The sequence below is a fragment of the Sturnus vulgaris genome, chromosome 22, assembly GCF_052056855.1.
Source record: "Sturnus vulgaris isolate bStuVul1 chromosome 22, bStuVul1.hap1, whole genome shotgun sequence".
NCBI classification, from domain to species: Eukaryota; Metazoa; Chordata; class Aves; order Passeriformes; family Sturnidae; genus Sturnus; species Sturnus vulgaris.
In genome coordinates, this window is record NC_142264.1 from 901,880 (window position 1) to 929,861 (window position 27,982).

The following is a 27,982-nucleotide window of genomic DNA, read 5'->3' on the forward strand; positions in this document are numbered from 1 at the left end:
CTGAAGTCAAATGTCTCTGAATAAACAAGAAGCTACAGTGTTACTTCAGCTCAGCGTTGGCTTGTTGGATGTGGATGTCTCTCGCTTTTGTAAATAATAAAAGAAAATAATGCATAGGATTCTGAACTTAGTTCTGTGATGGGAAATGAAAGACTTGTAATTTAGGAGCAACTTAACTCCTTTGTTTGAAGTGATGGTAAAGATGGAAAAACACCTCTTGGTATAAAGTTGGAATTTGGTATTGATGGCTTCTGTAGATCATTAATCAGGAAAATGGGTTTATGCATGCCTTTTTGTGCTGAGCCCAGGACTAGTGCTGTATGTTGAGCAGATGCAATGTGTGATGTGACACTGCAACAACAGGATTTTTCCCCTGCTTTTCTATAAAACAGTATAAAGATACTGTATTATAGAAAATGAGAGAACTTTCTCATCTGGGAGACTAATTCTTGATTGTTGGGGAGCAATAGCTTTCTTTCTGTCCTGCCTCTGGCAAGTCCTTTGTGGCATTTCTTTTTTTGGTGGGGAAAATATGCCAGTGGTTTATTGAATTACTGTTCACCTCCTACGTGGTAGAGCTTTGAACAGATGCATTTACACCAGCATTCTGTGAGAATGGGAGCACAGTTTATCCTGTTGATAAACTGCCTATTTAAATAAAGCCTTCAGCAGTGTAATCTGGTAATTCTAATTAAGTCATTTACATAGGGAATTGGCCCAGGGTTTCATCAGATGGCTGCTGGGGAGCTGAAATGCATTCTTTCCCTCCAGCTGTATTAAACCAGCCTTTTGATCCTGTCCTTTTTTTAGCCTTTAAGCCAAAGTGGTTATCACTGTGCAGAGTTAATTGAGAAAGGGAAGTTGGGGGACAAGGGGACCCTTCGAGCTTTAGCTTTGGTCTTAATTATTACAGTTCTAATTACATAATTAGAAGACTTCCAGATTTTATGTGTTGATAAAAATGATTCTGTACAGGTTTTGTTAGAAAGAGGAAATACTCCACGGAGAGGCTGGCTTCAGTGAAGTTCTTTATTGGTAAATGATTGCCAGTAACTTATCTGGAAAGCAGTATATGCCTGGGGTATCTGAGTTCTCCCCCAGCACTTTGATAAGGAGGTTTCATTTACCCAGGGTGGACCCCCCGTCCTTCAGAGAGCACAAGTTACATGTCTAACTTCCATTGCCTAATCATCCCAGCTGTAGGCTTGTAGAGGTGGTGAAATTTAAACTTAGAGAAATGTCAGGTCAGTGTGAAAGATTAATTTTTTTAAGCCCTTTTTTCCTTTGTAAAAAAAAAAAAAAAAAAAAGCCCAGTAAAAATCTATCACAGCTCTAATGCCAGGCTGACTGCAAACTGCTGTGATGTCCTTGTCTGGAAATACCTCCCAGCTGAAACTTGAGGGGAAATCTTCAGTAGTTTTTGTGGGAACATAATCTGGGATTGTGACATCCCTCGGACTAAATCCCAAATTCTTAGTTGGGTGAAGCCTCCCCAGCTGTTCGTGCAGGGGCTGTGGGTTGCAGTGGTGGTACAGAAGGTGTGCTGGGCTCCCTGCACTGCTCACAAACCTGCTGCTGCTGCACTCCTGAGCTGGCAATGAGCACGGGGCTCCTGTCAGTGTTAGGGTTTATTCTGATTATTGCTGCTGAGAAGCCCAGGGTTTACCTGCTGGAATTGCTGTGGAGCCCTCAGATCCTGAAGCCAAGTGATTAAATGATGGCTGTCGTGGTTGTAGTAAAAATCTGTGAAAGAACTCTGAGTCTCTGAAAGTTCTGCCAAACACCAGCTTGTCCTCCAAGAATCTCTTCATTCAGTCTCACAGCTGTAGCTGTATGTTGTTTGGCAATACTTACAAGGAATTATTCCTAAGTATGTTGTTTCAGATGTCTTGTGAGTGCTTTTGCCAGGAGACTCTATCCTCTGCCTGTTTTACCAACAGTGCTAAGGAAATGCCCTTTCTGTGGGTCACAGGCAGGGGTTATTCCTACCTGCAAATTTACTGTACTCGTGGTGTTGTTCAAAAGTGAAGGGAGCCAGTGTTGGGTACCAGTTTGCTGCTGTACCAAGCTCAGGGTGTGGCTGCTTTGCTGCTGCTTTTTGAAGATTTTCTTTGCCCGGTTCTGTTTTCCTGCTTACCTGGTACTGCCAGTTGGGTCCATCACCTTAACACTTGAGCTGACCTTTAGTATTTCACTTGGATTTACATAAGGGCTCTGCTCAGTGAACTGTCCCTATCACAGGATGATATCCATAAAAATGACACTTCCTAGTCTTGAAAAAAATCCCCAGGCCCATTGGAGACATGTGAAAAGGACACCCAGCAGGAAGAGAGGCCCATGGCCTGAAATATTCATCAATCATTTTCCTGGCACCAGGAAACCAATCAACTCTTCTAAGGGGGAGAGTGTAATCAATCACACAATGTGGGAAACAGGGATTGCCAGCCCTGCCAGAAATGTTCCTGCATGTGGACAGAAGGAAAGGGCTGTGCTGGTCCTTACTCACAAGTGGTAACTTACACCCTCTGTGCAAGGCTTTTGTAAAAGGCACTCTGTGCACACCACAGGCTGTGCTGCACCAACCCCAGCCTGCACTTAAGGTTTTGTTTTCAGTAATGCTGAGTTGTTTTGTTCTTAGATTTTTATTTTTTTTTATTTACCTCTTTTCTGTAGCTGGTAGGTGAAGGGTTTGTTTCCTGTTCCCAAACCTCCATGTTCTGAAGTGGCAGGTCCAGCAGCATCATGTTTTTATCTACAGGATCAGAATTTTAAAACTTTGCACTTTTTTAATGAAAAAAAGTTTGAAACAGCTTCTGTTGCAAGCTGGTACAGGGGAGGAAATGCACCTCTGGGTGTTTGACCTCTTTTTCTATCTTTGGTTATGCTAAAAGAAGTATCTATAGATTGCCCAATAAGAAGTGAACTGTAGTTGCCAACATCTGTAGGATAGAGATTATTTGAATTCATGTAAGAGCTCAAATAAGAAATACTACAAAGTATTCTAGTAAGATGCTGTAAGTTGGAATAAGAGAGCTGTTTATAGCTTTTTTTTTTTTCCCTAGGAAAACCTTTGTAATAGTTGCTGCATAAGAAATGCCATAATCGTGGCAAAATAAATGGCAGTGCCACCACAGCCTTTCTCATCTCCTTTAGCCCAGTGCATCGTGCTGGGATGGTTTTTCCTGAAGAGAGGGAGATGTTTCAGGCATGGCCATGGTCTGTGGCTGGTGGGGTGCAGGGGGTCCAGCCTCACCCACCACTGCCCAAGCAGAACACGACCATCTGTGGAGCACCAGTGCTGAGCAGCTTCAAAAGGGAGAATACAAATGGATCTCCTGTAGCAATGTATGTAACAATTATTTTAAAACTGTAAAACTTGTAATCATGTGTCTTCCAACATAGATTTTAAAAATTATGCACTGTCTTTTCATGGAAATTGGCAAAACATGAACTGCTGTATTATTTAATTTAGATTAAAAGTCAGTTAAGATTCAGATTGTTCTTAAGAGCAGCAGTGTATACTAAATTCAATCCAAAATTAATTTCTCATTGAAGAGATTAGGAGCCTTCTCTTTAAAAATGTAGATATTTTCCTGCATTTAAGGTAATTTTCTAGTACAAGTGGAGACAAATATCAGGAAGGATTTTTCTATTCTGAACAGCATTTTTATATCTGTCAGCCGGTTTCTGATGTGCTTTTTAAGATTCTTAGATGTCTTACCACAATTAAAAGCTACTAAGAGATGAGGCATCCTGCAAAATGAGATTATAGCAATAGGCAGATGTGGCTGGAATGAGCCCCAAAGAGAAAGGGAAGTGTTTCTGGAATTGCAAGCAGCAGGAGCTAATACGGTTTGCAAACATGGGAGACAGTAGGCAGAGAGGTAGGTGGGGAGAAAGAATCAAATTTCCCTTGATTCCTGCCCGTTTGTAATCCCTATCCCTGGGAGGCCAAATGCTTAATGTGAGCCTTTCACTGCAACAAAACCTGGGCTGCTGGTAGTGCTGGGCTGAGAGGGAAGTGCTCCGTGGGGCTCTGATCACTGAATTTCATCAGCAAGATGCTGAAATCATTAATAGAAGAAAAACCTGAAGTCTCAAGCACTGGTCAGGTATTGCAGCACGAGCCACAGGCACTTGCAGGTGGTCTGTGGGAAGTGGAGATCTCACAGAGGTGAGAGGGCCACACCATTTCTGGTCCCATCCTGGCAGGTGTCCAGTCACAGGGGAATTTCTAACCTGGTGCATTGGTTGTGGTCTAGAACAACTTGCCCCTGGGAACACTGGCTAATTTGCAACACGATTTCTGCCTTATTCTGTGTATCACAATATGCTGTTATTTATCGGGAGATCACTATTAATCTGCATTGACTAGCTCTTCAAAAAACAGCATCTCTTGTATGATATCAGTCAATTCTGGTTTTTTTAATGTAGGTAATTCTACTGGACTCTAGATGGATTTTGCTAAAGTGGAATGCTTTGTGTTGGCCAACAGTTTATCAGTGATCAAAAAGTCAATAAAGAATTTCCCCAGATTTACAGACTGATTATGCAATTGATCTTTCAATATTGGAGTAGGCTGGGCTGCCTGGTAGGCAATATCCTAATAAACCAAAACGTCCTCGAGGCAGAGAAGATGCAGAAATCTCATGGCCAGGGACAAAGACAATGTGCCTGTGGGCTGGGGTGCTGTGTGTGAGAGGCACTGGGTGTGTAACAGAGACATGATCACCTTCTTTCAGCACAGGCTTTTTTCTTCATCATAATTTTTCTAAAAAGCGTTTGTGCTTGACTGTGCTTTCCCTTTTGGTAGCCTGAAAGTCTAAAATAAGATGCCAAATGTGAGTCCCCTTCAGAAGAATGAGCTGGCTGAGAGCTGTCCTGAGCCTTGCTGTTACCACGAGCTGGCTCTGAGGACATTTCCTCCACGTCACCCCATTTTTCAGGAGCAGAGCCTGCTGAACCTCTCAGGGAAGCCTTCCAGAACTCCCAGAAATCACAGAGGGCTTCTGGAAACCCAGCCCATAGGGAATGTGGTAATGCTGATAGCACAGCAACATGCATCTCCTTTCTGCTTTGATTTTTGTGCCTCAGGAGGCATGTCAGGAATCCTGTGACTTTTGATGGCATCAATAAATCAGCTACCATGCTGACAGAATTTTACTGGAATGTAAACAGGCATTTAAAATAACAATGTTTGTAGAGAGTGTATTGAGAATACAATGCAGGTACAGGGAAAATTCAGCTCCATGTAGGTTTCCTTTAAGTTTTGTTGATAAGCAGGAACTGGAATTCTTGTCCATGTAAATGAAAATAAGTAAAAATATTTCTCATGAGATGACCTTATTTCCCACTCCTCTCTGCAAACAGCGTGTGTTTTCAGTGCTGAGGTGAGAAGCTCTACCCAATGTAGGGGAAAGGGGAGGAATGTCTCTGTATAGTAAAATTTAGCTGATAAGGGATAATGAATCACCTTTGACTCAGCTCTGCTGAGTAGTAGCTGCTCTGGGGAACTGCAGGGCTGGTGAGCCTCGTCTCAGTCCCTCAGTGGGAAGGGTATGGAGCAAATCCTCCCAAAAGGCATTTCCAGGCACTTGAAGGACAGGAAGGTAATTGGGAACATTCACTGTGGGTTTACCAGGGGGAGAGATCATGCCTGACCAACCTTGTTCCTTCTGTGATGAAATGATTGGATCCATGGATGAGGAGAGGGTAATTTTGTCGTTAACTTTAGCATTAGGCAAGGCTTCTGATGCAGGCTCCCATGTCATCCTTGCAGGCACTTTGGGTGGGAACGAGGACTGTTGGGTTAAAGGGTGGCAATCGAGTTCAAGCTCTGGTGGCCATTATGCTGTGATTGTCCTTGGGAGTCAGTGTTGGGGCCAATACTATTGAGCAATTTCACCAACCACCTGGATGGTGGGATGGACAAACCCCTCAGCCTCGCAGATGACACCAGGCTGATACTCTGGAGGGCACAGCTGCTGTTCAGAAGGACCTCAATAACCTGATGGAAAAGGTTAATTGAAACTTCAGAGTTAGACAGACACAAAGATCAAGCCCTGCACCTGCATAACCCCATGGAATGGTGCAGGCTGGGGAGCAGCTCAGCTCCTGGAGAGCCTCACAGCTGGGTCAGGCTGGGCTTGTGGCAGCTCATGGCCACGAGCTTGGCAGCAGCACTTGGTGCCTTCTGTGGGACATGGCAGAGCCACCTCTGGAGCAGGCTGAGCCTGTGCCAAGTGCATCTCTGCTTGTAGCCCCACAGATCCATGTGTGTGACTGATCCTGGCGGAGGGGCAGCACCATGGCACTCCCTGAGTGAGCACCTTCTGCTCCTTCCCACCTCGGGATCCCTGCAGTGCTCGGGGCACCCTGTGTCACCTGCTGAGCCCCTCCATACCTGAGATGGGGAGGGGGTGCCACAGCTCATCCTCAAAGTCCAGTGCTGTGTCACAGGTTCAGGCTAAGTTCATTTCTAGGAGTAGCTCATATGCTCCTTCAATTAGCATAAACAGGAACAAGGGCAGGCAGAGGTCAAGAGAAGTTCAAAATAGTATAAAGTCTTTTTGCTGGTGTTCCCAAATGTTTCTGATTCTGCAAAGTTCTCCATGCTGGCCTTGCCAGTGTGTTTACCAGACCATTGTAAAAGTCAAAGAACAAGGCCTGGCTTGATACAAGGAAAGTCAGAAATCGAGGGGTTGAGAATAGGTAGCATTGTTGCTTAAAACAGGAGAAATAATTGATTTATGTTATGGTGGCCAATTAGGCTGTAAAGTGAAAAACCTTAAAGAAACCCTGTGGCTTCAAGGGAGCTTTTTGCTCTGATTCCTACTCGGCAAATAACGGTACCCCAATAAAGGTCATCAGCTCCATGAGCTGAATTATTAATTCCTTTCATGCCACTCAGGGCTTGTAAACAGTATATAATACAGGAAAACAATTGGCACTGTTCACTGAGTGGGCAGAGGAGAGGTCAGGAGGTAAATTCTTGTATTGGCAGCAGCCGCTCTTCACAGCTGAGCAGACTTCTGTCCTTTTCATCTTTTAGAGCAAACCACTTTCCAAAATCTTAGTCTGGTTGTTAGTCCATATCTCTTCTCTCATAGATGAATTGTTTTTAGGAATTTAATAGATAACATATAAGTATGAAGATAAAGAGGGCTGGAAGGAAGGGTGGGGGATTATGGATAAGAGAGCAAACCAGCATTGCCATGTTTCATAAACAGCTGCTTTTTTTATATTGAGAGAAATTTTTAAATCTATCTATTCAAGGTGGGGTGTAGAATAAGCAGTAGTGCTTTTATGTGCTTACAAAAAAATCCAAGTGTGATTTTGAGATTAATATGTTACAAATACCATCTGCCAGCAGTAGCACAAGACCAGAAATGTTGATGTATTGCTGCTCTTGGATGCCACAGCTGTGCCACGTTCCTGCAGCACAGGGCAGGACTGGGAGGGAATTCTAACCTCAAACTTGAGCAGCTGGGTGGTGTGAGCATGGTGTCTGCATGGGTGAACATATTACAAAGAGTCATTAAAACACATAATTTCAAGCATGAGCTGAAATTTCCAAGTCTGGCCGAGAAATAGTTCCACTTTGTTGTTTGTAGCCTGTAACGTGGCATTACAATGAACGATCTAAAATTTCAGGGCTTGGAGAATTTGCGCTGCTTTTCTCTAAACACTTCCCGCTCAGAAGCCTCTCTTCGGAAGGCACATGCATTATTTAGTTGCTCTTTGAATGATACTTGATAAACTATTCCAGATGTTGGCAGGTGTAGCTTACTGCCCTAAGTGACTGCTGCTCTCACAGCAGCTTCTCGAGTGCCTGCCCTGTGCCATCTGGCCAGTGCTGGGCAGTGACCTCTGTGTGCCAGAGCAGCAGGTAACCTCAGAGTGACCATCTGCTGGCTTGGTCCCTCAGCCTCCCCGAAAGCTGACTTGTGCTCACTGCTGACTCTGCACCACTCTCAAAAGAGTCAGAGTAACTTTAACCTGCACTCAGTTTTTTGGCTTGATTTGGATGTATGTGAATACAATGTCAATAGGCAAAAGCTTTTTCCAGGAACCTGAAATGGCTGTATTACATATGAAGAATCTTTTATTTATTTATAAAACATGAATAGTATATGGCTTGCTAGTTCTAAATTAGGGAGACTATAGTATTAGGGTGGAAAATAGGAAGATGCCAAATAATTTTTCTTCTGTGAGCACATCAGACCTGTGCAGTGTAATCCAGAGCCTGTTGGGAGCTCTGCAGTCAGCGTGGCACATGCAGCTTTCTGAGCACTGCTGCAAGAGCCAAGCAAGATGATAAATTAACGTGTAGATGTTCTAGGCAGTAAATGCCTTGGTAATTCAGTGGGGAATAGGACAGGAAGAAACCAGGGCATTGCTGAATAAATCTGTAATTGTGTTTATTGCTGTTCTCAGCTATGGCTGGTGTTTAATATGATGAACTAAAGCTGCTGCTTTTGAGTAGCTGCACCAAGGAGGCTCAGAGTGGCACCAGAGTATGGCAGGAGGATTTAGTGTGGTGCAGTGTCTGCTCTCACGTTCTGTAAAAATGGGCTGCTGAAGTGTTTACTTTTGTTTGTGGTTTGCCTAATTAGAGCAGAACTTTGCACTTTCAGTGTAAACAGTGGTCCTGAGGGAACTGCCTGCTGCCTGAGAAATGGGAATTGCAAGAATGTGAAAGGCAGGATTTGGGCTGGCAGCAAAGCCTGGCTGTGGGCTGAGCTGTGCTTCTGGGGCTGTGTTCTGTGGTCAGGAATGTAAACTTGGAGTGTGCATTTATTGGGTCTTAGAGCTAAACAAGAGTTACAGAATATATAATTATGTGGGACCTACCAGCACCAAATCATGGAGATGGAGACTGATGGTGACTGGAGATGGGTGTTGGTGGTGATGTGCTGAGAGGGGCTGTGGTCTTTTGAGAGAGACCAAGCCCAAAAAATGCATCTTGGCTTTACCTAATCTTGTGTTAAAACTGACCCTGTTAGTGCAAGATGGTTTTCTCCTGGTTTGGGGCCTGGAAAGGTGGGTCCTTTCCAAAACACAGAGGGCAATCTGGCATTTGTTTCTGATCATGCTCTGACTTTGAGGGTTTTCACTGGCAGATACAGGCAGGAAGTTCTGTTTCTTCTTTCAACTGTTAGAAAATAAAGCTTTGGAGTGGCTTGTGCTTAAAGACACTTGTTTCTGATGCTGCTCCAGATCAAATTCCAGCAGCTTGCCAGCCTTTGGAAGAGGATCTCTCTTCTGATCAGGAATCTTTTGAAGGTTCACTGGACACAGATGGGAGATCATGATGTCCTTTCATTCCATAGTAATGCTCTGCATACAGTTTAAACCTGATGTAATTTAGACTTTCTTTGTGCTGGAAGTTGCTCTGAATTGATATTCTCAAACCATCACAAGTTACAAATTATAATATGACTGCTGAGAAGAGTAGATCTACAGATAATGTGTATGATAGAAATACCTTGAAAGGGGGAAGCTGATGCTGATAAAACGACCTGATTCTCAAAGCAGTTTCCTCAGGTGATTGAAGACATGTGTATTCGATTTCAGTGTAAATGAAAGTTTTCAAAATAAAACCTTCTCAGTAACATGCACATCACATCTTTCTCATTTTCACTTTCCCATTAGCTACAGATGTGGAGCAGATGAGTTCCTCCTCTCCTGTCCTCCCTATGAACTCCATGGGCAGTAAGTACCCCTTTTCTTGCCATGTGTGACCAGGTAGAATTTCTCATTCTATGATAATCCAGAGATGTGAATTGATACTCCATGGTAGAGACTTGGAGAAGTTTTACAGCTGATGCTTATTCATGGAAGTGGGGATTCCCACAGCTGAGAGCTGATGAGGAATTTCTCACAAAAGTAGCACAGACCAGGTCTGCACATCACTATTTACACCAGCAGCGTGCAGGCTGTGTAAGATCTGTTGCCATCAGAGATATCTCAGTGAAGGAGATGCCTGCATGAGTGATAGAAACCCCTGAGGTGATGTAAATTATGTTGACATGGGAGTATTTTTCTGCAGTGTTTCATTATTATACTTGAAAATCTATAGCCTGGAATTTCTCATGAAACTGAGAGCAGTTGGTGAAATCCTCCTCAATTTCAGGATAATTCTGGGCCTGTAACTTTTTGAGACTTTGAAAACCTGAGCTGCTGGACACCTAAAAAAGTAGGAATTCAGAATTCCTTCGTAACGCTCCATCTAGTGGCATTTGCTGTGCGGAGGGACCAGTCAGTGGGAATCCACTAGATGGCAACAGGCCCTTGTCAGACTGGTGGGACTGGGCTGAGAACCCCTCATCCAGAGCAACTTTTCATCTCATTGTTTGGGAACTGGGGATTTTTCAAATGTGGCAGACTTTTAACTGACAGCTCATTTCAAAAATAATACTCAGATGTTCACAACTGCTAAAAGCCTCCCAGGGCCAGGACATGGTCCTTTCCACGTGCCTTTGTGCTGGTGGACTTGCACTTACTTTCACTGCACAACTGTGGTTCCTGTATGATGGGAATGAAAATCTGGTTCCTTCCTTTATGATGAGAAGAGCCCAGTGGGATGCATGCATGGTAGGCTCTGAGTTGTGAATATGTGTGCAGTTATTTGCCTGTTGATTAATAAAACACATCTTTGTAGGTTATCTAGCTACGTTTTCATGCAGTTTTATATTTCATGCGGTTTTATATCACTTTTATATGGAAACAGGTAATTTCACATGCATATGTAGAATAATTTGTCATCTAGAGACATGTTAGTTCATGACAATATATTGGCTAATACTGTTGAATCTTTGTGGCCTGACATAGCTCATATTTACTCTTGTGCATTGACAGGTATTAAAACATAACTAAATTTTCCATAGTGTTCTCCCAGCAGAATGTATCTGCAAAACAAGGGCAGGGCTATCCAGCATGAGCTGACTGACCCTCTTTCCCCCTTAAATTACTGTATGTTACTGCCAGTGTGCATTTGTCTAGCTACAGCTTTCATGTCTGTTATTACCTTTTGCTAAACTGAAAAATGCTTGTCTGTTCCCTATGAAGATATTTATATAAACTTTTGATAAACTAAATAAACCGAGCTCCTCGAGTTCTTTTGATGTCTTGCCGTCTCTGGATCACCTGGTCAGTGCTGGTGGCCACTCTGGTCAGTCACGACAATGTCCCAGCCCTTGCTGGTCTCTGGTGTGGATGGATGAGCCCTGGCAATTCCTGCTGGGCAGGTCCCAAACTGCTCCAGTCCCAGCTGTCCCGTGGCTGCAGTGGCAGCACTGAACGTGTTGGTGCTCAGTGTCACCCTCATGTGCCCCGGGGCAGGGGGTGGTGGCTCTGGTAGGCAGCAAACAGTTGCTGACACAAACATCTAAAGCTTCCCGAGCATGGATTTAAAAACATTCTGAACATGCCTGCTAAACTGTCTTTCCTTAGTGTTTTCCCTTGTTGCCTCCTTACCAAAATTAAAGCAGAAAACAAAAAAAACCTAAAAAACCCCAAAAAAACAAACCAAACAAACTGGAGGATTTTTACAGCCACATAGGAACCCAAATTTTAAGCTTATCTGTGCATCCAGAGCCTTTTGAGAGGTGTGGAATGTCTGCTCAAGCCTTTGGCTTATCGTGCATTGGCAAACTGGGGTAATGGCCCCTTTACTGTAATTTCCCCTCTTTGTCTGAAATGTCTTATCTTATTCAGAGTAATTGCAGTGAATTATTTTCACATGTCCTTGCAGTAAAGATGAACACCTCTGTCGGGACTTCGATATTTTCTACTTTCATGCAGGTATACATGAGGAAAACCAGTTGGCCGAAACGCCTGTTTAAAATAACACAAAAGAGCTTTCTTGTACATCATGTAAGATGTCTCTGGAAAAAATCCAAATTGTGCACTCTCACTTCCGAATGAGTCTGCCAAGCATGCTGAAAAATTTGAGATTTCAAAGGCAGAATGTCAAACTGCATCAAAAATGAGTCATTTGTCTTGTTTTCATAATGTTAAAACAATTTGGCAGGCATGCTTTTGGGCTGTTCACTGTTACACTGCTGTGGTAAATCCCTGTACCACCACACTTACCTGGGCTGTCGCTGGAGGTGCTCACTCTGGGTGACTGAACAGGGCTTTGCTATCAGACTCAGGGAGATTTTTTTCTAAAATTCCACTTTTGCAAAGTTCAGTCTGTTTAGTGTGTAGCTGTTGAACTGGGTGGAGCTGTTCCTGTGTAAAATTGAACAAGTTTAAGTCTTTTAACAGAGCAAGCAGATAGATTTTGATTATTCACCAAAGTGGAGTTTAGGAGTCCTTGGTGAGTTGTTCTGACTTGAGCTGTACAGAGGGGCTCGGTTCCTGTGGGGTAGCACAGCGTGTCTGAACAGGCTCCTTCAGGATAATCCTGTGAGCAACTGGAGGAGCAAACAAAGCATAAGAGAAGTGCTTGGACCCTCTGCTGCCCAGGGAATTGAGTGACACCACTGCTGAACAGAGTGAGATCCACCGTCCCTGCTCTGAGTGGCCTGGGGGCACCACAGGAGCCTCCTTCCTTTACTGCATGGCACTGTCCAGAGATAGCTGTTCCCAGAAATGCCCCTATGTCATGCCAGTCATGTGGAAACACTTGGAGGGCACCTCTTCTGTCTCAGGGCAGTGTCAGGTGTGTCTGTCTTGCAGAGATGTGTCTGCTCCTCCCTGCCTGCCCCAGGCAGTCAGCTCCAGCTCCTCACCTCTCCAGTGTAATTGAAGCTGGCCCTGCCCACCACAGCCCTGAAGAATGCTCTCTGCAGCAGTACCTTAAATCACTGTTTTCTGCTTTGCTTCCTCCATTCCAAAGCCCCACAGTTCAGTCTCTTTTCATCTCTCACTGGTCACTTTGTAGGACCAGTGCTGTTCCAGAGCTTGGCTCGCTCAGGGGGAAGTTTAATTTCCTATGAGCTGGTAAAGCTGTAGGTTTATGCTTTACTGATCGATTTACCTATTGGTGTCACTTTTATTAAAACTGAACAAGCTCCTCAACTGTTCTGCTCCTTTAAAAATCCTTGTGCATTTCTTAATTAGCACTCAGATTTGCTCAGGAAGGAGCTGGATGACGTGTCCTGAACTTCTCTGGTGGGACAATGGCACAGCCATAGACCCGCCTTGCACAGTTTGGGGAGGCAGAACTTGGATATGGCATTTCTTTGGCAAAAGTGTCTCTTTTCTTGCTGGACAGGCCACCCTGGCCATGTGAGTGGGTGGTCCTGGGCTGTGTGAGCGGGTGGTCCTTGGCTGGCTGGTCCGCAGTTTGCATTCATTGATCAGTGAGTTGATAGAAATGAAAACCCACCGACAGCAATGAATGTTGATTGCAGCCATTAGATGCTGAAGGTGCCACGCCATGGTGATGGTGCTGTCACTCTAGAGCAGCCCAAGACAAAATTCCCTGGCATATGCTTTGGGTATTTCCTTATTTTACGGATTCTGCAGTCCCTGTACGGGCAGAACAAATGTCTGCACCCTTGTGAAGGCACCCACTGCCAGAGCCTGCAGTCACCCAGCTGGGCAGGAAAAGGTTCCCTGCAGGTACCTCTGAGGTGGCCAAGCCCTTGGCTTTCTGTGCCTTTGAAAGGAAGGCGTTTCCCTGCTTGCCTGGCTGCAGGGGACAGCCTGAGCTGCAGGAGCAGCTGGAACTGGCCAGGAGGGAGCTGCTCCTCACCCGGCCCTCCTGGTGAGCAGCTGCTGGAATCGAGTGCAGGTTCCTGGGAGCTAATGAACTCACATTCCAAAGCTTTTTCCAGCAAAGCTCAAGTTGCCAGCCCAAATGGAAAGGTTTCCCTCCTGATCTGGCGTGTATTCTGCTATTTTGAACGTATACCATGCTCAGATTTGTTTCCAAGTGTCCCATATGGTGTGGATACGTTCCTGCTTTTGTGCTGCCCATACAAAACCTTCCATTGATCTCTTATGCTCTGTTCTGCAGAAATTCTATGCTAGTATAAAGCTTTAATTCCTTTTTTTTTTTTTAAGAGAAAACAAGCATTTCTTATACACCAATTCACTTTCAGAGAACGTAGAACTGGAAAAACTCAACCTCTGTAGCTCTTAATATAATCTGTAAATCATGACCTGCTAATGGCAACCACATGTGAAATCTCTGAAGGTTCAGGCTTTCCATTTAACAGAGGGTTTGTGATAAACCTCAAGGTACAGTCAACGGTCGATGGTTTTTTCTAGTTCTCAAACTCACCGACAGCGTTGAATGTTCACTGAAGCTATCCAAAGATGGCTGTATACATGTACAGATTTTCCATGCATATGTTTTCCATAGACTGGCAGTGGAAACACTGCTGAGGACTGCACATTCTTTATTGTAAAGCCTTAAACTGCAAAGTATTTTAATTACGGAATGGAACCTCGAGGACTAATGAATTGCAGAAGTGTAACACTCTGGTTATGGATGCTGAGTTGACTTAGTATTTCTTAAACCAGCTCTGAATATATCGGAGATGCAGTTGTGGAAAAAACCCTTCCTCTTGTGGATATGCATGTTCTCAATAGCAGCACTAAGGATATTTATAATGATTCAGATTTCTTTATAAAATTCATTTGAAAAAAACCTGGGGGTGGGGGGCTCACCCATAGTGCTAAACCAACAGAAGTGAGAGAAGGGGATCTACTTAGTGGAGTACATGATGTCTGTATTTCCACAGCTCCTGTCCCTGTTCTTCCTTCGCCTAAAAAGAAGGAAAGGGGGTTTAATCTCTTTACATTTCTATATTGCGTCTAATTATCTTCACCTTTTCACCTGGCTTGCATAGTTCCAGAGAGATTACTTATTTGCAGTTTGTTTGTTAAAAAGTAAATCTGCTGCTGTATCTGAAATAACTTTCCTGTGAGTGCAGTGGAGCCTACAGAGTCAGTGGGGATAATTTACTGCTTAAATGCTGGAAACTTGCTTTAAATGCAGAGTATTTTCTCTTGTTGTAGGGATCTAACAGTTTCTCTGAATATCCTGAGCTGATACATGTAATTTAACAGTAAGTGTATTGTCTAATAAGGTACTTGAAGCAATCTTGCTCCAGGAATACAGTTTGTAGCCTGCACTTAAACTGATTGATTTTAATGGTATCATTAAACATTAGCTGATACTGAAAATCAAAAGAATTCTCAAAAAATTAGTCTCACCTTTTTCTTGCCATCATTTGGAGTAGGAGCTGGTGGAAAGAACAAAGACAATTTGAATTAATCACAAGCAGTGCTTAGCCTGGAGTGTTAAGCCTCAGGAGTGTCCCAGTGTGAAGGGTGACTACATGTGGTAGGTATAACATAAATCAAGGAAACTCAGTTCAAGCCAAGCATGAAATTTTGGTTTTAACAAACCAAAACAGTGTGTTTATATTTAAACGACATTGTGAGAGAGGCTTTTTTCTCTAATTCACTACTTCTTCCTCCTTTATCCCTCCAATGACCTTCGAGGTAGGAACTTTCATCTTCTTGTTTCATGATTTCAGAGCCTGAATTTCTTCTGCAAGTTAAACTGTACATGTAATTTCTGTATCCTGGCTGCACCCTCCTTCCCCTTTACAAAGTTCAAAGCTCTCCATCAGATTTTTTGGACAGACTCCGAAAAGATAAAACAGTTCTCTGGAAACTGTAAGTGGGCAATATGTGCAAGACACACTCCAAAAGTTATGTTCTGCACTGAACCTTTGACATACCTTCCTTTCTCTCAGACTTGTTTCACCTAGGAAGCACTGAAACCAGAGCTGGCAGCTGCCACCTCTATTGTTATTCCTTAATTATTATTTTTTGTTGTGAAAAAAGCATTAAGTGGACCCTCCCCAGATGCTGACAGGGGTCCCTGAAAGCCCAACTCTGTTCTCTGCACAGAACACCTTGTAAACTGGGATCCCTGTAAGGCCACCAGTCATGGGGCAGTGATTGCTGAACCTTTTCTATGAATGAAAGTATTGAACATTCTGAGCACATGGGGTTTTCTTTCAGATTACAGTGGAGAGAATGGGTTTCTGTATGAAGAAAATGGATTCCTCAAAATTTGCATACAACCCTGAAACACAGTGGTTAACCTGTTTGTAAGAAGAAACCGTTCAGGATTGAGTTAATTTGGTGGATATTTCTTGTGCTCTTTGCATTCATGGTGCCTGAACAATTCTTACACCCTAATCCAATCATTCTGCTAGCTCCTCACAATAAGGCTTTTATTCAGCAGGGCAGGAATCCCAACAGCACTGCCCTAAACTATCACTAAATAAATTTTACATATGCATCTGGTAGTCAAACAGATTCCCTTTTCCTCCCACCCCCTGTGCTGTAGCTGTGACTCTCATGAGGGAGCTGTGTGACCCCAGTGAAGGAAACTGGGGCCAGGATTGTCCTCAGCACATGACAATGTCTCACTGCCTGCCTGCAGCATCCACAGAAATGCCACGTGCAAGCACATTTGCTTTGTCCTGGAACAAGCTTTAATTGTACTATAAAAATGTGTTTTCCTTGTCGAGGTAAATGATTTCAGCAGGGTAAGCATGCACAAATACACCTTGGGGAGACAAGAGCATGGAATTGCTGGTGGTAATTTTAGTTATTGCTGTTTCAGTGAAATTTGGGTGAGTGTTTAACTAGCAGTGCCATGGCCAGACACTTCAGATTCAGCAGTCTTCTACAGTGAGCACTGGAGATTATTTTTAACTGTACAAAAATTCCTTGGGAGTACTACTTGAGAGTCCAGGGGCTACATAAAATTGGGAGACAAGGTTACCAATCTGTGCCATTTGCCCTTTTTGAACACAGTGCTGTGATGGTGATCCTAGAGAAAATAGATGCAGAGCTCTTCTGGGACCTGGGAGAAATGCTGTTAGTACCAGTTTCCAGTGATTTAGGGAGGACTTACCAACTTCTTTTGATCTCATTCTAAGTTGACAAGCTTGCTTGTGGATGCAGCATACCCTAGACTTTTGTAAGGTGTTTGACTTAATACCAAATGACAATTTAAACTGGTATGATACAAATTTGCTGTGGCAAATGTTAAAAGGATTAACAAATGACAAACAGGGAGGTCTAAATGCAGTTCCAAGTGGGAATTTGATTCAGTTGATGCAACCTTAGAATTACTTGGCCACATCCAAAAGCATCACAGTTTCTGGCCTGGGAGAAACGTGGTATCCCATATTAGCAGATTTGGGTTTTTAGACAGAAGAGTGTGACACAGATTTGGATCTCTAGGTAAATCAAGTGTAAGTGAATGCTTTGGTAAAGCTGAATGCAAAGTTCCATGTTTGGGAACAAGGAATACAGACCATGTGTGAGGATAAAGGCTTGGCCCATGGAGCAGTACTTGTCCAGAGATAATTAACTGCACAATCTGACTGCTACTACTGTGCAAACAATGAAATATTGAACAGCAGCACAGCCTGGTGCATCTGCATTTAGTTCTCCTGAAACTGCTGAAAGGATGCTTTAGCCAGTTCTGGCACAGGCTGCCCTGGGCAGGTTTCTGAAAGTTTGAGTGGAGAGCAATTAAATAATCAGAAAGATTGTCACCAGTGAAGTAAGGCTCTCTGAGGTAAACCAGTGAAGGTTCAGGATTTCTGTCCTGTCTCTTAACATCTTTACCTGCATAACTGAGCCAGTTAGAGCACTGCAACCCTGCCCTGGGTTTGGGAATGGGTCTGCCTTCAGAGCAGGGAAGCAGAACCTTGGCAGTGGGTATTAGCAGGGAAAAATGGTTTGACTCTTCAGAAACTCAAGGTACCAACTTGTGTTTCAAAAGCATATGAAAGAATGGAAAGCTTTTTTCACCTATTGGGATGTGATTTTGCAAGAAAATTATATTAGACACTGCTGCTTGAAAAACACTGGGTTAAGACTAAGCAAGTGATTTCAGCTGAAAAGTAAAGTAACATTATTTTGGTTATGATTTTTTTTTGCCAAATATTTTAAAATAAGACAATTATGAATGAGCTACTCTGAATGTTCTTGCACTCTGACATCCCAGATTGAGTAATGAGATGCCCTGTATTTTTTTGGGTGCTTCACCCAACTCTTTCTGAGCTATCAAAACAGTGAAATAGATTTATTTTTTAAGCGAAACTTGTTTTACATTTCTAGAACAAACACACAAGCTCTCAGAATCAAACTCTATCTCCTGTGACCTCCTAAAGGACATAATTGTTAAATTTGCTTGGAGGGGGTTGGGGCTGGAAGACACAACCATGGGCAGGGGTTTCCTTGCTGACCTACTTATCCAGGAGTGATTGCCTGGATTAGAGCCCAGTCCTGTCTCCAGTTTGCTGTGCAAGGTGAAGGGATCAGCACGGCCTTGTCTCAGGCCCTGCCTGCCCCCACACCACATTTCCCCCAGGACTGAGCACAGTCTGTAACAGCTTCCCAGGACCCCAGAGCTGCTAGGGATGCTGCTCTGAGCACACGAGCACGGATGGGTTTGGAGGCAGCTCCATTTATGAACTGTTTGTACCTGGACTGCAACAAAATTACCTCAGCCCAGGATGTCTCAGAAACAGTGTTGTCACCTCATTTCACAGAATTTCAGAAATTGTCTTTGTTGGGAAAAAAACTACTTTGGATGTTTGGGACCACTACTGAAATGCAGCTGTTGGCTGCAATCAATAAAGCAGTTCTGACTCTTAAAATCAAACCAGTGGCTAATGGATGTTTGGAGAAGGATACAAGAAGGAGAAGCTTGCATATTTCCTGCTGATCATCTCCTGTCTTCCAGACATTTTTCAACACACACAGACTTCTGGAGACAGACTTCTGTGCGTTCAGTCACCAGGAATGCATTTTTCTTTTCATGAATTCGCACAGCTTCCCTGTGAACTTTTATCCCCTGTCTTTTAAGATAACATTTGTTGCCATGAAGATGATTGGCTGTGTTAGATCCATCACTTTTAATGGAGAGGAATCTCAGGTGTCCTCCTGATGGATTCCTGCAGTTGCACTGTGCCCAGGCACATCTAACGCTGGGTAAGCAGCTTTGTGGGATATAAATAACGTTGTCTTTTCTGCTGTATTAAACATGCTCACAGGTCTTCATCACTGAGGACTGCGCTGCCTCAGACCCAGGATGTGTTACATTTATTGTGGTGGTGAATTTAGGATAAGTGCTTCTTCAGAAGGTCCCCCTGTGCTGACTGCTCTTCTTGGCTGGCAGCTTTGTGTCTGTGAAGATCAAAAGATTTCCCATTAGCTGTGAATTCAGGCATAGTTCCTGTGCCTGTTTCAGGAAGGAGAGAGATGTTCCTAACTGCAGATGATTCTGTTACCGAGATTGTTTTCCACCTTTTAGCTTTTTAGAAATTGCTGGCAGAGTCATCAGTCTGACAGTTTTCACAAAAATTAGTTCCTGTGTTGAAGAGAATTGCCTGGTTGTGCTGAGGCTGGAAGGAGCTGGGCAGGGAGGGCAGGAAGCACCACTGCTGCTCCTGCTGGTCACGAGTCCAGCTGAGGTTCCCTTGTCATTGTTCCTGGATAATGTCAGAGAATCCTGGGTTTGGAGTTAAAGTCTCCTTGCCTTTGGTGGGGCAGTGCATTGGGTGGGCTCACCTCAGCACAACACCTGCCCCTGGATGTGTTTCACAGGAATCATTTCAGTTTTCCCATGTGAGATAATGAAGACATGCCCAGAACCTGCACTTGTAATGGGCAGACATGGGGAAAATATGTTGCAAAGTATTTGGGAGAAAAATCTGAGGTCTCTTTCGTTGAAATGGCTTCCTGTGACCCCCCTGGAACTGCTGCCATGTGTCCCTGTTCACACAATGATCATACACAACACTATAAAAATACAGTGTTTTTAAAAAAATGCTAATTGGGACTTTTATATTTGATTCCCTGTTTGGAATATTAGCAATTCCATATGGATAAAGCTTAGGTTATCTGCTTGGGAAGCAGTATGGATGGAGAGGGATCAAATGGAGGATTTGCTTTTCATAATCATAATGTCTCCTCCTGATTCGTTGATAACTGTCCCTTTGAAGATAATTAGTTCCTGGTTTTCATCTTTATAATCCAGCAATTCTCATCTGATAGACGTCAAGATTTGAAGTTCTTCTCAAAAGAAATACCTGTAAAATCTCACTTTTTGGCTGAGTTTTGGCAGTGTGGCACCTCCAGGTCAGTTTTACGCTGCCACCTTGTAAGGCTCCATTTCACAATACACTCAGTGCAATAAAGATTTTACTTCCAGTAACTGTATATAACTGAAGCAAAGAAAATGACATTACGATGACATTGTAATGAGCAGGAAAATGAATCCTCACGTGGCTTTCTCCCCATCCTCCTCCCAAAGGTTATGAAATTTCTTATCCCTTGCCAACATCTGGCGTAGCTGGAAGCGTGTCATTCCTTCCATGAGTGTCTTCCCTGTGAGCTGAGCGGGTGCCACACAGAACAAGTGCCCTGATCTCACTGAACCTCTGCGAGATCCTGGCTCCCATCCTCTGCCCGGGGGCACTCCCAGTCAGCTCCAGCAGGTACCACAAGGCTTGGATGGATGTGCTCAGGGCTGACAGGGAAACATCACATCCTAAGCATGATCCCATCCACACCACAGATGGATTTCCACTGTGCTTCCTTGCTCTTTTTTCCCATTCTCACACCAAATTCATCCAGCCTTCTTTACACGTGGTCTGAACGTGAAGTGATCACCCAGTGTTGGCTTCAGAGCTTCAGCTGTGTTTCTGTGAGACTTTCCTCCCACTGTGTGTGGCTCAGCCAGAGCAGCACATCTTGAACTGTTCCTTCAGGTGTTAAAATTTAAAATAGAAGTGTCTTCAAAGACTTGTAGAACAACTAACTGTGATTTGGGGGTAAAAAAAGAGGCAGTCTCTTCTATCTGGTTACCAGGCAAATACTCTGTTGGAAGAAAGACTTCCTCCCCCGCCTCTTATATATTTAATTTCTTTGCTTTTCCGTGCTTTTAAATATTGGATGGATGTGGATATGACCCTCAGGTGAGCAGGACCCAGCCATTCTTCTCTGAATTATACATTTACCCTATTTAAATGCAGCCATCATGTGAAACAAAAAGGAGAAAATGTACTTCTGTTCATTTAGAAGAATGATCTTTGGATAACGTCACCAAATATTGCAGGGTTTTATCTCGCCTATAAAATAAATTGGTCCCAGTGTGCTGTGAGATGCACATAAAAGTTTGAATATGAAAGTAGTATAAAATTCAGTTGAGTTGGTAGAACTGGCTTTAGATAATTTTGAAAAAATGGGAACAGATTTCCTAGGATCGATGTATGAGGGAGGGAGGGATTTTCATTTGTGAGTCTCAACCTATTGGCATATTTTCTTTTTTTGGTGCCCTTTCTCCTGATGTTTGATTGTATGACCAACGTTTTGTCCTGGGGTGTGATGAGACCTCAAGTGTTCCAGATGTGCTTTGTACCCCAGCACGACAAAGCCACAGAGACTGATGACGACAGAAATGCTCAAATTTGGTTGGTGGTCTTTGGATTGCGAGTTCTGCGATCACTTCAATATTTTTATAGTTTTTCTTTTACACTGGACTCGCTGGTGTTTAGAAAATAGTTTCTAATATTTTAAAGTATACCTTCTTGTCTTCCCTCTTGCCAGTACTTACAGCACCACCGGCGGGGTTTGCACGGTTCTCTGTTCTAATTGCTTTCTACCGGAACAATTAAGAGCTGTGAGAGGAGAGGAAATTTGGCTAAAATGTTCCAAATGGAAATCTGCTTTTATGTGGTTTCAGAACGACAACCCAGCAAGCATAGGTGGATGTGCTGTAAAGTGTCAGGATTCAGACAGCACCATCCTTATCCTCAGTAAACAGGCGGGGTTGGGAGGATCTGGACAATCCACACCAACCCTCCTGCCAGGGCACCACAAAGCTCACACAGGTACAAACAAAACAGCCTCACTCAAAGATTTCAGTACTTCCTTCTTTTCCAAAGTAGACTGCAGAAACATTGCATCTACACACTGGTTACTGAAGGCAAAAAATGAATTAAATAGGGCAAACAAAGCTGCAGCTAAGCTATTATGTATTTCAGATTGCTTAGTATTTGGCATGTGGACCAAATGCTTTAGATTATAAGGCATAAGCCTTTCAGAACCTTAAGTTATTTTAAAATTAAATGGATGACAGGCACAGGTCTGCTGCACGGATTTGATTTTCTTTGTGTCTTAGCAGAAGTAGTAAGCAATGTCTCTAAGCATCTAATAAAGCTATTTTCTGCTATTACAGAAAGGTTTGCTATGAGAAACAGAACTGAGAAAGGACCACATTTTCAATAAAACAAATTGAACAGATTCTCAGAAATCTAGGTCACAGTAACAGATGACCTATACATGGTCCTAGTTTTTGATGCAACTGTCTAATCTGCTCTGAGAGTACTAGCCAGACATCATTCCTAATTGACCTTGATATTCAGTGAACAGAAAGAAAGCTAAAGCCACATGATATTTAAATCTTTAGCAGAAAATAATATATGGCAAACTTGAATGCATTCTGTTTTGTAACTAGGATCTTTTTAATCTGAACCTTGTCTGCAAACGTGTTGGATCATCTTAATAGTCTGAATTTGAGGCTCTACCTAAAGAGATAAATCTGAGTAGGAAGAGCCATTCATCACACCCAGTTGCAGGGGAGGGTTTTCTGTCCGTGGCATTGGCACCCTCTGTAAGGTGGCTGCCCTGCTGGGCTCCCCCGTGGAGGAGCAGCGTTCTCAGGGAGGTGAGAGCTCCCTCCTTGCCTGCACTGGGGGCTCAGCTCCAGCATCAGCCCCCGGGGTAGCCAGCCCTGGTTATGTAAATGGAGCTGCTGCCACTCCAGGGCACTGGCGTGCGTGCAGCTGGAAATGTAAATATGGGAGACTGGGAATTGCAGTGCGTGGTGAAAACCTGACCACTCCTGCTCATAAACCAGATGAATCCTTTTTGTTCATGGCATCAGACTCAAGATGTAGCACTGTTTCCAGAGGCACTGTGGACTCGTACATGGGTACAGAGGGACGTGTGCTCTAATACTCAAGTAATGTGTGCTCAAAGCCTGGAAAAAGCAAAGTAGGAAAGCCCTGAATACTTGTATGACAAGGTATTTTCCAAGAGAACGATATACTGATTTGGTTCCCAAAGTGAGAATCAGTAAATGTACTGACAGAATTTGGGGGATTGACGCCTTGCTGGACTCACATTGCATTCCAGTGTGCCTGCACTGGATGAGCAGTGCTGTGCTCACCCTGCCTGGGCTGGAGCCACCCCAGAGCACACAGCCCCTGTCCCCCATGTGTCAGAGCAGCTCTGAGCTGATGGCAGTGCCCATGAGAGGACACCTTAATGCTCCACGTGCTGCCCGTGCCTACCCAGCCCTTCCAGCCAGGCATCTGATCCCACACAGCCTGCCCTTTCCCTGGGAAACACGGCTTAACCACAGGGCTGAGCAATGGGGTGTGGCAAACCCAAACTGTGTGGGACCTCAAAGCTGTTATGGTGGAAAGGGGCCTGCTATTGGATAGCAGAATTCCTATTCCCAGGCTTCCTGCAATATTCATTCCCACACAATTAGCTGCTAATGCAGGAGGGTTGCTGGCTCTGAGATGCAGCACTCAGAAATGTGCAGTTTTACCCAGGTCACTGCTGGGTGCATTTCTTTGTGTTATGGCACAGGGCAGCTGCAGATGGTTTGAGCTACTCTCAGGCAGAGCAGGGAGGGCAGGGATGTCTGAAGTCTGAAAAGGTGATGTCATCAGGCCCTGGTGCTTCTTAGGGAAACACATGCTTCCATGTTATCCTTATATCAAAACACCCAATTGTTATCTTTTGAGTTCTTAACATTTGAAACTGTTGAGCACTATTAATCAACACTGTGGGTTTGAAACGATTACAGCATCTGCTGGCTATTATTAAGATAAAATGAAATTCTTAGGATTCCGCATTTTTTGTTGAATTGCCAAGTGTATTGTGAGATCTCAGCATACCTGACGCATTTTTATTGGCAACCAACCCTGTAATGCAATACCATCTATTAATGGTTGGATTATACACGTGCTGGTCTTGTGCATCTGCTGCAACTTCCAAGGCTGTTAGTGGCTGTAACAGTGGTTCAGCTTTATAAGCTTTCCCTTGGAATAGTTGTAACTGGAGTTGTGAAAACTGCCTTTGGAATTATCTGTTATTTCTATGTGCAGTTTAAATAAACCCTGACCACATGAGAAGAGCCATCAGCATCCTTTTCTGATGTGCCTGATGGGATTATTCCCATGTCCAGGCTGGGTCTGTGGATGTTGCTGGGGGTCGATTATGCCCAGACATTCCTCTTATGGCTGTTTCGATTAACAGAAGTGCTTTTTGCCTACCTATCATGGTCTGGTTTCCATTCAAAACTATGTGCTTAACAGGTACTCAAAATCTTACGACCCAATTGCAAGGACAGAATTTAACTTTTCAGCACATTTTTTTCAGACAGAACTTTCAAGGGGTAGGTTTTAACGTTAGCATCTGGATGAATATTAAGTATTAGCAGTCTTACAGGTAACAGAAAAGGTTGCTGCATTTTAAGAATACCATGGAATTACACCTAAAATGTGTTGTAGATAGAGCCATCAATATCCTTAACCTTTATTAAAAATAATAATGTTTTTGTTCAAAAGCTTATTTTAGGTAGGTCCTTCTGGGCTTGTCAATACCAGCAAGGAAAAAAAAAATCAAAATAGGTGATAAGAATTGGGCTAGATTACAATCAAGCTAAGTTTTTCTGAGAAGTAATACACCCAAGCCATTGTACTCCACGAGGAAGAGAATTCAAGGAAGTTATATAATTACTCAGACAAAACTGACTCCTGTGAAAAGTATTTACATTCACATTTATATTTTTAATGTTCTGAAACAGCAACCGAAAATTCTATGAGCAGGCCCCTCACATGAACGGGTGCTTGCTAGTCGTACAAAAAGCATCTTTTTTACAAGTGTGTTCTTTTAGTCATCCAGCCTTTTTTTGCCTTTTGTTGCTCAAAGGACCAGTGGAAGCAAGTCCATGATCTGCCTCGTGGGCTGGTGCAGAGCATTAGCACTGCTCTTCCCAGGTGTCCCCACAGAAGATGGATGGACCTTCCTTGCTTTAAAACTCTTCCCCTTTTCCTTGAGCTCACAAGGATCGTGTTGATAAAAACATGTTTAATGGCAGCAAACAGCCCAACGTTTGTTTCTCTATTTTATGATGCTTTGTATGGCTGCAGCTCATAACAAACGCACTTCCCAACTGCAATATTCAACTCTCACGTTCATTGTTATTTCTGGGTGAAGCAGAGCCAAGTCATCCCACGAGGCTCACACCTAGGGACACCCTCACACCGTGCGCCCCGCAGAATTTTAACAGTCTAAAACCCCGTTGGACCGGGTATTTCATCTGGTGCTAAGGTGGTAGGGGAGGTAGGATTTATGGAAAAATACAAAAAGAGAGGAGGAGCAGCCCCAAGCCTCCCGCTCTTTGGGCGAGCAGTGCCCCGAGCCCCGGCGCTCGGCGCCGCGCACAGCGAGGGGCTGGCTTCTCAGCTAATAAAACCCACTGGTTGGTTTTCTAATCTCGATAATTTCTGCTCATTGGCTCCAATCAGCGGATTAAAGCCCAGTCTCCGAGCAGTTCTCATTTTAACTCCAGACTGGGGGGAAAGTAGGGGAAATGGGAGGTACCAGACACTGAGCGGTTTGGTTTTTCTTATTTATTTTTGTGTTTGCCAAGTTGACACAACTGAACAATGTTCTTCTCCGCTGCTGGTACTAGAGCTGCATGGAGTAAATTTACTGGACCTTTTAGGATGAAATAAGCTGCCCAGCCATGTCCCCTTACAGCCACCACTAAACCAAGGCCATTAGAACACCACCCCATCTCAGGCTGGACGTCAGCTGCCTCGGTAACAAATCTCTACTTTTATAAACATATTGAGGTTTTTTGTCTTCAAATTCTAATTCTCCCCCCGCACCACCACTCCCCCAAATTAAAATCTCCAGCCAGATCATGCTTCTGCCTTCCAGACCCAGGGCAGCTGAAAAGTAACCATATGGACTTCATGATTTTATGTACTGCGACAATAAAGCTTTTATGACATTCTAGGTGGTTAAAAATGGCAGTCAGGAGCTCTTAAACATGGCACAGGCATGTTGCTGTTCTGAACCGACAGACCTGCCAACAGTGCATCAAAAGCTGTAATTTCCTGTGCAGTGAAGCCCCTATCTCTGCTGCCTCCAGCTTTGTGTCCCAGGGCTTGTGCCTGTGTGCTAACAAATCTCTATTGTCCAGCGGGGCGAATAGTGGCTGGGACCAAAGAATTGCTGTCTGGTTTCTATTCAAATCCAGGTAGTCAGAGATATGAATGGAGTTTCTCGAACAGCCATGTGAATAACCTCTGCTCTGCGTGGAGCTGCAGGCGCTGCGCTGGCTGCTCTGCGCCGCGGCTGCGGGGAGCACGCCACTTGGAAATACACTTTTAATGCTCCTCGTGGCTTTTAATACTTATTAACTTTTAAAATATGCTATCTCGCATTCCTGGACAAAACAAGGAGGGTAAATCGTCCCCTTCTCAACTTGCTAAACTTGTGGAAGAATTCTGCTTAGAGCTTTCATCATGGGTTGTTTTTGCTGAGGAAACGACAGGAAAAGTTTATGAAAATTATTTTCTTAGAAAATACCAGATTTTTAAGTGTATGCTGAACATCTTTAATCATGCATAGAGCCCAAGCACCGCTGCAGAGGATTGTGCCGGAAAATAACTTAAATTTTTTAGATATAGTATACACAGCCCATTACAATCGGCACAGTAAATCACTGCAGATGGTTTGGGGGAGCAAATACATTAAATTTCTTTTAGATATTGTATTGAGTCAATTGCAAGCGGCACAGTTAATCACTGTCGACAGTCTGGGAACAAATATGTTAAATTTCTTTTAGAGCAAGTTATAAAAATTCCGCGTGTGATGGAGCAAGAACTGGGGGAATACTGCACATCGGGGCTCGTTTTATTGCAGTTTTTTTGTTGTTGTTTGTATTTTTAATGATTTTGTTAATTAACATGAGGCTTTTGGAATCGAGCCCCGCACGGCCACAGAACCAAACCGCCGAGACCGGGGCTGTCTCACCCCTCTCCGGCCACAACAACTGTCGCTAATCCGTCGCCGGTCGCGATACGTTCCGCGGGCGGGGCGGCCGAGCGCTCGCCCCCGCAGGTGCCACCGGAGCCAGACAAAAGGGGGGACCGGGGGCATCCTCTCCCTCCTCGCCGTCCCCGCCCGGGTCTCGGCGGTGCCGGGCGCTGCCGCCGCGGGGCGGGGACGGCGTGTCTGGGGCTGCCCCCCTCCTTTGTGTCCCCGTCTGGCTCAGTTCCTCCCCGCCAGCCCTCGGGCGACACGCGTGTCTGGTTACCGACCCGGACCCGCGAGCAACTTCCAGCGCTGCGGAATCGCTCGAGTTTCTCCTTCTTCTTCGGGGGAGGAGGGAATAAAGCGGGGAGGGAGCGGGGGGGTAAGGGGGAGCTGCTGCCCGTTCCCCCCCTCCCCCGGTATCGGCGGGGAGCGGCTGCTCCAGCTGCGTTACATTAACGGATATATATATATACACATATATGAAAAAAAAGAAAAAAAAAAAAAAAGCGCTTCTGTTGGAGAACAAAGGAGCACGTGCAGAAATGAGACTGGAAAAATAAAATATAAATAATAAAAAAAAAAACAACTGGCGGCAGGTCGGGGCGCAGCGCGACCCCCGCCCCCCCGGCGGCTCCCCCCGGCCCGCCGGGACTCGGATTAACGCCTTACCTGGCGGGGCGCTCCCGGCTTGGGCTCCGCGCTGGGCTCTCTCTCTCTCTCTCCCCAAAGTTGGCGGCGGGCACGGACGGTCCGGCAGCTCTCGCCGCTGTCCGGCGGCCCCGGCGCGGTGCGGGCGGGGCGCGATCCTCGGCCGGACCCGCCGAGCCCCCGCGGCCGCCGCCGCCCGCGC

At 44.4% G+C, this 27,982-nt stretch overlaps 1 protein-coding gene and 1 long non-coding RNA gene across 3 annotated transcripts in view; one reads left to right on the forward strand and one right to left on the reverse strand.

Annotated features, from left to right (window-relative positions):
- Window positions 1–27,982, forward strand: part of NR6A1 (nuclear receptor subfamily 6 group A member 1) — a 72,307-nt gene that overhangs the window by 2,342 nt on the left and 41,983 nt on the right. For both annotated transcript variants that reach the window (XM_088177622.1, XM_088177623.1), the window contains exon 2: window positions 9,655–9,714. In XM_088177622.1, coding sequence (XP_088033748.1) covers window positions 9,655–9,714 — 60 coding nt within the window. The remainder of the gene's footprint in view (window positions 1–9,654; window positions 9,715–27,982) is intronic.
- Window positions 255–27,981, reverse strand: LOC148221401 (uncharacterized). The gene is made up of 4 exons (XR_015808091.1): window positions 27,802–27,981; window positions 15,178–15,206; window positions 12,097–12,237; window positions 255–6,007 (listed from the first exon to the last, which is right to left on the reverse strand). It is a non-coding gene; the product is annotated as an uncharacterized LOC148221401 (long non-coding RNA).